Genomic DNA, 12,194 nt, shown 5'->3' on the forward strand with positions numbered 1-12,194 from the left:
GGGGGCCCCCGCCGCATGCCCCTGATGCGGGTGGTTCTCCTTCCTTCCACCCATCCTGGGGCAGCCCCTGCCTCCAGGCTTCCTCGGTGCTGTCAGTCCTCCTGGGGTGCAACCAGGGCATCGCCGTGTTGGGCCCCAGCAAAGATGAACTCAGCCCCCACGGCCGCCTCCGCTCGCCGGAGCAAAATCTGGCCACTTGTTGCTGAAGCGTTTGGGGCTGAAAATGCCCAGACTGAGGAGAGGAGAAATGTTTGTAACAACAGTGTTTCTTTGTTTCAAGTAAAAAAGAGCCAAATTTAATGCAGGATACAAAGCTGACCCTGGGGTGAAAGACATCACTGAGCCTCCTCAGAGGCTGGCCTCCCACCCCCGAGCCAAACCCAGCAACTCTCAGATGCATTAGCATTTAAAAGTGAGAGAGAGCGAGCAAAAACCCCTCACAAATTGTTCTAGGGAGGGAATAAAACAGCAGAAGCAGCAAAGGGTGGTTAATGTGGATTTTGCAGCAGATATTGATACAGGACTATTTCGCCATTTCCTTTCTGGTTTAGAAATAAGACTTTATTGACACAGATAGTCCTGGAAGAGCTAATGAAGCATAAAATTGAGTGAAAGAAATCATGTTCTGGGGGCTGTTCACAGCAACTTTTTCTCCCTGTTTTTTTTTTACCAATTGAAAAAAGAGGAGTTAACACCTGTGCCTGCTTCACTATGCCATTTTTCAAGTTTGCAGTTGTTCCTAGGGGAATCAAAGTGACAGATTTATGCAAAGCTGCAGTTTGGATCTTTTCTTGCCCCGGAGCAAGGATTTTATCCTACGCTCTTCTTCCCCCTTCCATGAGGGCATGGTGAAGAGGAGGAATGCATCACACTTGAAAAAGGCAAAGAAAAAAAGTCTTTCACAGCTGTTCCTAGCAGCTGGGATATATTTAGTCAGAACTGGAGATTAACATACATCTCTGTGAAAGAGATATTTTCCTTCCCCTTATGGTTATGTTATCACCTGTGCAGCAGACAAGGCTCAGAGCTGAGCCTCAGCGGTGAACCCACAGCAAGAGGATGGAGGGGCTGCAAGTGACTTTGTACTCTTATTCCCAGTAATTCCTGGAATGGGATGGCCCTCCAAGTAGTGAGGACAATTTCTTTGGGACTTCTGCATTGTGAAAGCCCCTCCTAAGTGTTTCAGACTCCTGCAAGACCTCAGGCTGTGCCCGTGCCCAGCTCCAGCAAGCCTCTACACAGCAGGGTTTTTAGCAGGGTGTCTGCAGAAGGCAGCTCTTCTCTAACTATTGCATTGGAGACAGGAACAGCAGAGAAGGTCTCTCCTGGTGTCTCAACAAGTGCTACATGCACACAGATGCAAATGCGTAATGGTAAATCTTCAGTAGCACAAGAACGTCTGCTGTCTCCTAAGACTTCATTCAAGGCGGTGAGCCCTGAGCGGCAGTTTGGACTGTGCCCTTCTAGAGCAGTTATGTTTTATCTTCACTGCTCAGTGTGCAAACGTCCTGAAATCCCCTCTCTGAATCATTAAGGATTTGAAAGGCAGAACTTGAGAGGCAGAACTATTAACACCTACATGGGCTTTCCTGTGGTGCTTGTCTCCACTTTATCTGAGTGACACAAACACGTTAATGGATACAAATTCACAAGCCCTTTATGTAGTAAAAAGCTGCTACCTCTGTGACCTACCAGGCTTGGCTTTTTGGTTCCCAAATCTTATCCTTCCAGTCAATCTCTTTCTCCATTCCCACCTTTCAGACAGATATGAAGGTCTCGCCTCTACTCATGGGAACACAGTCTTCAACACAAGCAAAACAAAACATTGCTCTTTAGCCTTCCCTGGTGAAGAGACCATTGAAACATTTTCCACATAAATCTACCCAAGATAAACATGCAAAATGTAATGTTTCAGTCCGAACAGTTAATGCAGTCCAAGGAGGAGCCAGGCAGCTTTGCTGACAGGCAATATAATCCAGCAAATCATTTGCTTAGGCTGCTGCTGCTGCTGGATTTTGTAGCCTTCACTGGCTCTAACACCACCTGCCCTATACATGTGTCATCAGCCCTTGAAGTGGTGGCCAGGGAACAGCTGTCCTGGCCTTGACATAAGATCTTGCGCTGGCTGCTCTGTGCGTGCAAATGCACCGATCTGCTGCGCAACAGCATAGCAGTCAGCCTCTCCCAATGGGTTATCAGCAAGTTGCATGGATGCATTTCACTTAGCCAAGGCAGGTTCAGAAGTAGAGGTGTTTCCTCCTTGGTAATGGTGGGAGCATCTCATTGCCAAGGAGGTCGGGAGCAGGACTAGATGACCAACACCATCAGCAGCACGGCCTTCATTGCCAGCATCCAATGAGTCCCCAGTGAATGTCGGTGGCATTGCTAACCCAGCTCCTGGGGGAAGAAATTCCCCTGAGTCAGGAGGACAGTTTTGCTCAGCAACGAGACAGCTGATTGCCATGAGAGGAGGGAGGAATCTCTGGTGGGGGAGCTGGATCAGAGCCCATTTCACTACCTTGGCCGTGTGCTTGGGTTAACTCACTGGGTTAAGTATAGTTTTTTTATACTTTGCTGAGGGCAATTTCTGAAATCCAAATAAACCTCCTGCACAGTGGCAGAGGGGATGTGCTTTCCTGTCAGCTGCTCTGTGAACACTGCATCTGTGTCAAAGACCTGGGAAGCCCTATTCAAAAGCATACCAGAGAAGAACAAGACCTACCCAAGACACAGAAAAATACAGAGCTCATCATACACTAATGGAGCAGGGCATTGAGCCGTTTTGAGAGGTTTGTCTAGATGGTTTGATGCTCTCTTGGTAGCAGTTAAAGGGAGAAACTTGCTGCCTGGTGTTTGAGGAATAGGCGGTTTGTGGGGAGCGGGCACATCTCATGTGAGTGTTGATGGATGTTGGTGGGAACGCTCTGAGCCCTCACTGTCCGGGACATAGCTTATAAAGCCACCCCAGACAAGAAAGCCCATCTCTCCCCTTCTCTTGGTACTTCATTTAAATGGCCCAGAAATGGAAGTAGATGTGGGGATGCTCATGAGACAAAAGAGGGGGTGATGGCGGGGCCGTGGTGGGGAAGGCGGGCAGATGAAGGAGAGCAGCTCTCTGGCTGCAGGCAGGTCAGGAGCATGGGGACCAGCCGAGAGGCAGGGCATGACACTCAAGCTAAGCCCAGCTTTCTGCAGGACAAGAGGCAATGCAAGCTGGCCAGGGTGAGACTGCTGAGCGAAAGCTGGTTTTAAGAAGGCTGACAGGTCCTGTGGGGAAATGCAGGTGTCTCTGATGGTGTTTATACCAGACACCTGCAAGCAGCGCTCGCTTAAAAAAAAAGGCTTAGGATTCTAGTTGCTCCTTTTTTTCCTTTCTTGTCCCTATTTCAATAGTTTTACAATATGATGTTCAATAAGTTAAATTCCAAACTTCTTAATTCCTTCATTCATTCCTTCTTTGCCTAAAATTTTCCTTGACCAGTTACTTCGCTCACTGCCCCTTCTCTCCTGTCCTAAGTCTTTTCTTGCCTTTCCTCCCAATTCCTCTACCTTTCCCCTGCTGTCTCTGGTTTTCTCTTGGGCTCTGCATCACTGTGTCTGCCTCATCCATGTTATTTCCTATTCCCTTCATCTGTGGGACTTCATGAGGTGCAGGAGCATTTCTCACCCCTGTAGTAGTCTACAGTAATCTACTACCCAGTAATCTGTGCTGCCTTGCCCCCCCTTCCCACAGGTCTGCCCCTCCAAATGAGCACGCACATCTGTACAGAAGGTACACGTACTCCCAGAGCCAGGAGGCTGGAGTCAAACCCAGTTCAGGGAACTGCCAGCTTCAGCGGGATTCCCCCCTCCAAATCCAGAGCTCCTTGGGTGTTGGATGAGACATGGATGGCAGGCAGTTGTGTTCCTTACCACATCCCTGGAAAAAAGTCAGGTACTCCACTGATTAGTGCAGTTTGAGAGAAGACAAATGTGCTGAAAATTAAGCATATGTTGTCTTACAATGGAAAATGTTTAAGTAAAAATGCTTTAAATTGCATAAAGGTGTTTTGTAAGAGAACTGTCATATACCATGAGACAACTTTACCGGAAAGAACATCTGTAATGAGAAACAAATCGCACAGACCTTTGCTATAGGGCTTGAAAGCAGGTTCCTTTGGGGTTGTGAAGACTCATTTGCCCTCCAGCAGTGGAAGAATTAAGATGTTATGTTTAACATAAACAAGAGAGGTTTAATCCCAAATCCTCATGTGAGAGCACTTTGTGTTCTCTTAAAAGTTCAGTAATTCCATAAGCAAGATGGACAGTTGGGTTATTTTAAGCTCAATGAAAGCAGGGGAGGGACGCAAGGGACATCAAAGGGAATTAACTCAGCAGAGTAAGAACCCGGTTGTGAAAACTGAGCAGAATGTGAGTTCAATTGCATTAAGTATACGTGGTGCCAACATCTCTCATTATAAGATGCCTTTCTCCCCTTTTTGTTTTATCTAGGCAAACTGCAAGAAGAAAGGTTGATCTGCATGGCACCATCCCAAGTCAGGGCCATGCAACCTCCTGGACACACATGCCCGTTCCTGCTCAGTCAGTAATAGCATGAGAGTCGTGATCTTCATTACCATATGGGCTCTACACAAGGTCCTCTGACATCAGATTCTAGTTTCTGAGTGATGAAGGAAAGGTAAGGTGGTTCCTGCAGACTGGGAGGCTGCACAGGGAGAGATGTTGTCTCTGCTGACCTGTCTCTGCTGGATCTACCCGCACATCAGCTCTGCACTCAGCAAAGACAGAGCGGGCTTTGGTTTGGGAGCATCTTGGCCCTTTTGAAAGGCAACCCCTTCCCCAGCTCAGGTTTGTCCTGCTGCTCTTCTGCCGGGGGCACAGAGAGAAGTCAGCCCTGGCAATCTGTTACCATATAGCAGCACTAAATTCACTTTAGAAGATGACAATGATGTCAAACATGTTACCTCCAGCTGTGATTCAAAAATTAAAACAGATTCAACTCTTTGAAAACATAGGAGAGACAGGATATAAATCCAGAAAATTTGTGCTATTAAAGCAAAGGCAAAACATTTCACATCTCCATCTTTGTATTTCCAGACAAGAAGCCAAAGTCCTACAATATCACTGTTGCATTAGGACTTGGACATGTACGGCATCACCTTCTTCATCGCTCCCCTGTGATCCTGCAGCTGAAGAGACACCATGTGAGTGCCTGGGTGCTGGAAGGATGATTGCTCTGGCCCAAAACCAGGCCAGAATTGCCTTCACTTGACTGAGCTAGGATTGAAGTGCAAATTGTACTTTGCCAATACAATTTTTCTTCAGGAGTGACCAATGGAAATTGCTCCATACTTGTGTAACACTGACCAGCAGAATAAATGTGGTTCTTGGATAAAGGATCAGAAAACCAAATAGGAGTGGTGGTGCTGCCCTCTCCCTGGCTCTTTGCAGAGCAGTCTCTACAATCCAGAGTTCACCTCTGGTCTCTGCAAGAGAAAAGGATGTTGAAAATCTGGGGCAACCAAGCTACAACAATGACTGATAGTCTGGTCATCCTGCCACCAAGTAGAAGAACTGTATTCAATTTATTCAATGGAGTGCTGGAGTGTTGGATTATAAATGCCAAAACTGGTGGCGATTTCTAATAAGAGGGTTCTTTTTTCACATAGCAGACAACAGCACAACATGATCCCATAGCTGGAAGCTGAAGCCAGGCAAATCCAGAATAGGAAAAAGCACAAGATTTTAGCATTGGAACAACTCACCAAGGGATGAGCTTGCTTCTCCACCATCTAAGATTTTAAAGTGAGGGCTGGATGTCTTTCTTCTGCTTTCTTCTTCTAAATTCAGTTATGATCTTGACACAGGAGTCCTTGGGTGTCATATTCTAGCCAGTGTGGTCAGACTAGACTTTCCTCACGGTCCCTCTGCCTTTAAAACCTCTGATTTATAAGAAGTGCATTTACCTGGACCAGAGTTCACCCCAGGGACAGGGGAATTAGACATCTTTATTCATTCCTCCGCAGCTGTGGGAATGATATGTTTAGATATTTTTCCCATTGCCAGTTGTGTCAGTGGTATGTGTTAGGCAGATGTATGTCTACTGGGAGCTGTGCTCAGACAGCGCATTTCACAGTGATTTATGAACAGACTTCTGAGCGCAGCAACTTCTGGCCTCCACTGAGTTGGGCTGGAATCAGCTTGCACGTTGTTGCTATTCTTATTCTTGGACCTGCAGTCATGGCTCACGAACCAGATGCTGCAGAAATGCAGAGCCGAGGAGGTCCTTGCCTCAGAGCTCTTTTCTAAGAGCCTGGCATGAAGCAGGGGGTGGATGTGAGTAGCCAAGGGAGCCCAAGGAAAAGATGGGTGGTGAACGTGATCAGTAGTGATGAGCTAGAAAAACTGTGTGTAGCAACAAGTTGGGTAGACAGTGGTGGGCCAAAGCTGGGTCTGCCCAGGAAAAGATGCTGCAGGACTCAAGACATGAGAGGAAAGAGCCTGCACAGCATCTTTGTTGTGTGAACAGTAGGAAAGGCACGTCTAGGAGAAGCTACAGGGGAAGCATCTACACAACCTTGAGAATAGAGAGGAAAGTCTAAGGTGAAGATGACATCTAGGTTGTAAGCCCAAGTGATGGGTAAGAGGAGGTGATAGTGCCAGTGATTGAGAAAGGGAGAAAGGGTCACTTGGAATGAGAGTAACAGTTCCCCTTCAACCGCAATGGGTCTGAGATGAGGCCAGATGTCCCCAGATGTCAGGGAGCCAGGCTGAGATGGGAGTTTGGGTAGGAGGACACAGCTAACAGGAGAGAGGTCCATATCCAAAGGAAACTGCATTTAAATTGGTGAGATTTGTCAGAGATCGGGGCAGAGCGAGAGGAGAGCAGGACCCTGTGGGCACAGTGAGGGCAGGATGGGGAAGATGGGCAGTGGGGAAGGGTAAAGGCCGAAGAGGCCAAGAAAGGGCAGAAAGATATAATGAAGGTGTAGGCAAAGATCTCCATCCATACCAACTCTTTGATCCTTCTACTCACTTTTCCATTCAAATTCTAAATGGTATTACAGAAAGTCTTTTTACTGCTGTGCATAAAGTAAATCTTTGCAAACTCTTTCAGACAGCAGTGTATTCCTGGTCGATCCCCAAAGACAGATCCTATTTCTTCATGGTCATGATCACTCTTCAAAAGAAAGAAACTTAAAGAACTACAGGGAACTTTGGCCAGAGAATATGGGGTTTTTTTAATAGGAATCACCCAGCCCAGACATTGATATAAAAATAGTTAAATATGATGGACCAAATGTCAAACTATAAGAAGAATGACTCAAATTAGAGAAGCATAGACAGAAGAAGCTAACGAAAACATCGCTTCCTGTGGGGACACTAGCACAGCCAAATATTCATCTTTGTAGGTTGCCCAGTTTAAAGAGGGGTGGGCAGAGGGAAAGAAATCTGAGTTTGGTATTTTGTACCCTGGACTACAAAGGAATCACTGTGGATATATAAATAAAAGACAGCTGGGCTGAGGTTTCAGATCACCTACACCTGTCAGAAAGGCAGCCAGACTCCGAGCACCGTGCTCTCTTGTTTGATACCTGGACTAACGCTCAACTCTGTCAATACTTTAAAGGCAAAGAGAGAGACAGAACAGAACTATGTTTTATTAAAAGGCTTAAATCACCCGCATCGCCACAGAAACAGCAAAGAAAATGACACAGGCTGGACAAACCTTTGGTTCAAATATCTGTAAAGATGTGCAGAAGAAAAGGAAGAGCTCCTGCCTGGGAAAACCACAAGCCTGTCTCAAAGTCTACAAGTCTATCTAAGCGGAGGAAGTGAGTGAATAACTGTGGCACATGCATGAGTGGCTGAAAGCGCAGCCTGAGTGGTAATTGGCTCTATTGGTGCTCCTCTGATTAGCTGGTTTTGGCTACAGCACTCGTCAGACCCACGCTGAGTTCACAGCACAAAAGTATTCACGCTGCACTGAAGAACATCTCAGATCAGCCAGTGGATCCCTGCAGAGAAACAGCAAACACAGATCTGAAGGATGCAGTCTCCAGGGAGGGTTTCTAAATCCTTACTTCGTGTCACTAATTCCTTGTTATCCAGAGCTGGAAGAAAAAGGACTCCTGGAATGGATTCAGATACTCCTGCTACTTTTCACTACCTCTGAAATGAAGGAAGAGAGAAGAAAATTGACGGTGCATCTGTGGAGAGAAATTTAAGAGCAAAATCACGTTAATCACTGTGATCTGAATGTAGACGGTTCTAATTCTTTACTAAAATACTGATCTGAAAGTTGCTAATGAACTCAAACAGCAAATAGCCCAAGGGACCAGCTTGTCGGGATGGGAAGGAAAGGTTACACACTGATGAATCTCCAGAGAGCCTTCTGACAGGGAGAGGTCTCAGCTGGGGACGTCTCGCAGAGGACATGGGAGAAGACGAGCCATCCCGAGCCCTTACAATGGCACTGGGCACAGCACCAGCAAACATAAATGGAAAAGGACAAGGAAATCACTTGGCACTTTCAAGTGAGAGGTATTTTTATTTTTATGTGAAGACTTGTATACCTACTGCGCCTGCTCCAGAGTTATGGCCAAGACCTCCTTTCAGCTCATTCAGCTCTGAAGTCAGCTCCACGGACTCCCACTGTATCCTCAAAACACCGACACGTCCACTCTGCAGGATGATAGAGAAATTCCAAAGAACATTAGTTACTTGCTTCCACACTCTGGTAATCACCACCAAAAAGAGAGTTGGAGAGCATCACCCAGAGCCAGTGTATGCCAGCAAATGCAGCACTTCTCTTTCTTCACATGACCCTGATGTCTTTGCCAACATCTCAAAGCACCCTTTCTCAACAGAAACCTGAGGTTTGTACCAAGGCCTCCATGTACACTGGATTGCACAAAATGCCTCCAGGACGGCCCCAGCTTTGTCTGAAGTCAACATCAGCCTCAATTCTTTGTTTTTCTCCTTAGTTCTTATTTGTGTATCTAAAAACTACTGAATGAGGCTCTGAAACCTTCTCTACCACAGTTTAGTCCCTTCAGTTTCCAAAGCAAAAGCAGTTTTTCCTGATGGTTAACATTAAAAAAATACTAATCTTGTTGGTCTGGTGGGATTTCCTGAGGATATTTTCTTCAAAAAATTCTTTTCAGGATTGTCTTTTAAGCTTTTTTCCTGAAAGGTGGAAGCAATTTGTTGATCTTCAAGAAATAGATTATAAAAAAAAGTCAGAAAATCTATCTGTCATTCTGGAGTTTTTGTTAGGGGAAAAAAAATCAAAATCTGTTTCTGTTTTAGCAAGAACCAACATTGCTGTTCTTGCGTAAAGCTATGATGAAATACGTTGTAGGACCATGCCATCATGAAATATGAATATTACCTTTGTTAAACTCTTCAGCACACAGCTGAGTCTGATGAAACTATTCCAGAGGGAGACACTTGTCACAGAAGAAATCTTGTCTCACTGTCATGAAGTTGGCTCAGCATTATTTAACTGATGATTCATTATTTTGCACATTATTTCGAACACCAGTCATGCACGAGGACCCCCCTGTACCGGGCACAGCACAAACATGGAACAAAAAGGCACCTTCTGCTCCCAAGAGCTCCTAGTCCTTGTAGAGGACTGCAGAGGCAGATAGAGACAGACAGGCAGAGGATGAGATTAAAGGAACCAGCCAGGACATGCTGTCAAACTTTTAGTAACCATCACAGCTAGGGAGAGATTTAACTGGGACCATGTCTCCATAATATTCATAATCTAACAAAAGTTTCTAAGCATCCCATGCCCATTCCTGACTCTATTATCCCCAGTGAGATCAGAAGTGGGAAAAGGAGAATACTGGAATAGAAAGAGGCTATTTTGGGCTGCGAGTGGTGCGGGGCCCCCAGGGATCCTCGGGAGAAGCTCCACAGCAGTTTGTATGTGGGGAGAGGGTCAGTCTCTGAACCATCTGCCAAAAAGCTGGAGAAGCCCGAAGCTGCCTCAGCCGGTTCTAGGAGGAAACAGTGGGAAGCGAAAATATATCGAGACCTGGCTTTTTATTTTTACCTTGCTCACCAGATGTATTTTCAAAAACGGTTGCAGGCTGCTAGAAAGAGCTGCTCTCCTCCACTTGCAAGTTTTTCTCCATCCTCATTTGAAGTGGGAGAAGGGGGTGACCAGGGTTACAAGCTTCCCCACACACACATCTTCAGTTTCCCAGGCTCTTCTTTCCCAGCAGGAGCTGTGCACAGCCCCCTGCTCCACTGGGACCCTTGCACTTCCAGCACCCTGCTAGCCACCCCTTCACCTCCCAAAGCCCTGGGCGCCGGCAGTGCCCACCCCGGGGCCAGGGGATGCTTGGCAGCAGCTGCCCTCACCCCGGGGTCTGCTTGCCCTTCGCATCTCTGCTCTTCTACATTTTGCCTCTTTGCACTCTCTGTCCCGTCCACCTCTTCCCTTTGCATTCCTCCTCTTTGCAACTCTGTCTTTGCATCCCTCCCCTTTGTATCCCTCCCTTTTCACCTCCCCTTTTGCACCTCTCTCATTTACATCCCTCCCCTTTGCCTCTCTGCCCCCTTCGCATCTCTGCCTTTTCCCATCCCTCCCCTTTGCATCTCTGCTCCTCGCATCTCTGCCCCTGTGCACCCCCTGCCCCTCGACCCTTTGCGTCTTTGCCCCTTTGCACCCCTGCCTGCTTGGATCTCAGCCCTTGGGGGGTATCTGCCTCCTGGCACCCTCCACTTCCCCCCTCCCGCCCCTTTGCACCCCTCCCTTTCGCTTCCCTGCCCCTTCGCATCTCCGCCTCGCCGCCTTCCTGCCTTTTCCACCCCGGCCCTTTTGCACCTCTCCCCCAGCCCCGTCCCCCCCCGTCCCCCGCAGCCTCCGGGGCAGCCCGCAGCGGCTCCGGGGCCGTCTTCCTCCCGGTTCCCCGCAACCCCCTAACCCCCCTCGCCTGTCCGGCCCCCCCCCCCCCCCCCCGGCCCGGCCGCGGAGCCGCCCGCGATGCCGCCTCCACCGGGGCTGCTGCCGCTGCTGGTGCTGGGCTTGGGGCTGGGGCTGGGGGGGCGGGCGGGCGGCGGGGGGGCTGCCAGCTGCCGGCCGAGTGGCGGCCGCTCAGCGAGGGCTGCCGAGCCGAGCTGGCGGCGATCATCGTCTACGCGCGGGTGCTGGCGCTGCACCCCGACCCCTACGGCGCCTACAACTACCTGCCCTGGCAGAGGGGCCCCCCCGGCGGTCCCCAGCAGGGAGCGGGGGGGCTCTTTTATTCGGCCGAGATCGAGCTGCTGTGCGACCAGGCGTGGGGCAGCATGCTGGAGGTGCCCGCCGGCTCCCGCCTCAACCTCACCGGCCTCGGCTACTTCTCCTGCCACTCGCACACCGTCATGCAGGGCTACGCTTATTTCTTCTTCCTCCGGTGAGTCCCGAGATGGGGGGGGTTCGGGGGGAGCTCGGCATCCCGGCTCCGGGGCATCTCCGCGGCCGGGGGGGGATGCGCGCCCGTCCCTGCCCGGGAGGGTTCGCTCCGTCCCGCTGCCGCTCTGCCCGCAGCGCCTTCTCCTTTCCGCGTCCACCCACAGTTTCATCGGGAAAAAAAAAAAACCAAACCCCAAACCCGTAATATTCCAGCATTGCCGGGCAGCAGCTGTACGGGGAGCTGCTGTTGAGTAGCTCCTGGGTGCTGCTTCTTTTGTTTTTACGGCGGGACGGTCACGGCGCTGGAGAGGGGCCAGCGCCTGTCTGCCGAAGTTTGGCATGGGAGTTGAAAACCCACGTACCCACCCAAATACTCACCCGATAGCTTTCTCTCGGCTCTCCCAAGTCCCAGCCAAATCCTGACTTTGGGCTCATCGAAAGAATAAGAAAATAAACCACAATGTAGGAACAGAGCCATCGCCGTGACCTTTCAATCCAAGAGTGTTTGCGAAATACTACTCAGTGGCTTGTTTTGAAATACTTAGTATATTCCTACACTGGGTGCATAATGAAACAGAGTTTGATGCTGTCTAGTGCTCAGTCTGTGGCAATATCTTTAAACATGTTTTACACAAGTTATTCATTGACTGCGTGAAGGAGTACTTAAAATCCGGGATCAAGGGCAAAGCGATGCAAATTCAGTAGGAACCATGGGCCAAAATATAGATTTGCCTCATTCATGGGTGTTCATTGATGTCTGCAGGGTGGCAGGAGCCTGTTA

At 48.7% G+C, this 12,194-nt stretch overlaps 1 protein-coding gene and 1 long non-coding RNA gene across 2 annotated transcripts in view; one reads left to right on the plus strand and one right to left on the minus strand.

Moving 5' to 3' along the window:
- Positions 1-7,647: 7,647 nt before the first annotated feature.
- Positions 7,648-10,395, minus strand: LOC127028346 (uncharacterized). Its single transcript, XR_007767998.1, has 4 exons — positions 10,067-10,395; positions 9,395-9,478; positions 8,581-8,685; positions 7,648-8,018 (listed from the first exon to the last, which is right to left on the minus strand). It is a non-coding gene; the product is annotated as an uncharacterized LOC127028346 (long non-coding RNA).
- A 586-nt stretch (positions 10,396-10,981) lies between these two features.
- Positions 10,982-12,194, plus strand: part of CCDC3 (coiled-coil domain containing 3) — a 45,110-nt gene continuing 43,897 nt past the window's right edge. The window contains 2 exon segments of the mRNA XM_050914050.1: positions 10,982-11,075; positions 11,078-11,414. Of these exon segments, the coding sequence (XP_050770007.1) occupies positions 11,003-11,075; positions 11,078-11,414 (410 nt within the window). The 5' untranslated portion in view covers positions 10,982-11,002.

The sequence above is a fragment of the Gymnogyps californianus genome, chromosome 1 (genome assembly GCF_018139145.2).
Source record: "Gymnogyps californianus isolate 813 chromosome 1, ASM1813914v2, whole genome shotgun sequence".
NCBI lineage: Eukaryota > Metazoa > Chordata > Aves > Accipitriformes > Cathartidae > Gymnogyps > Gymnogyps californianus.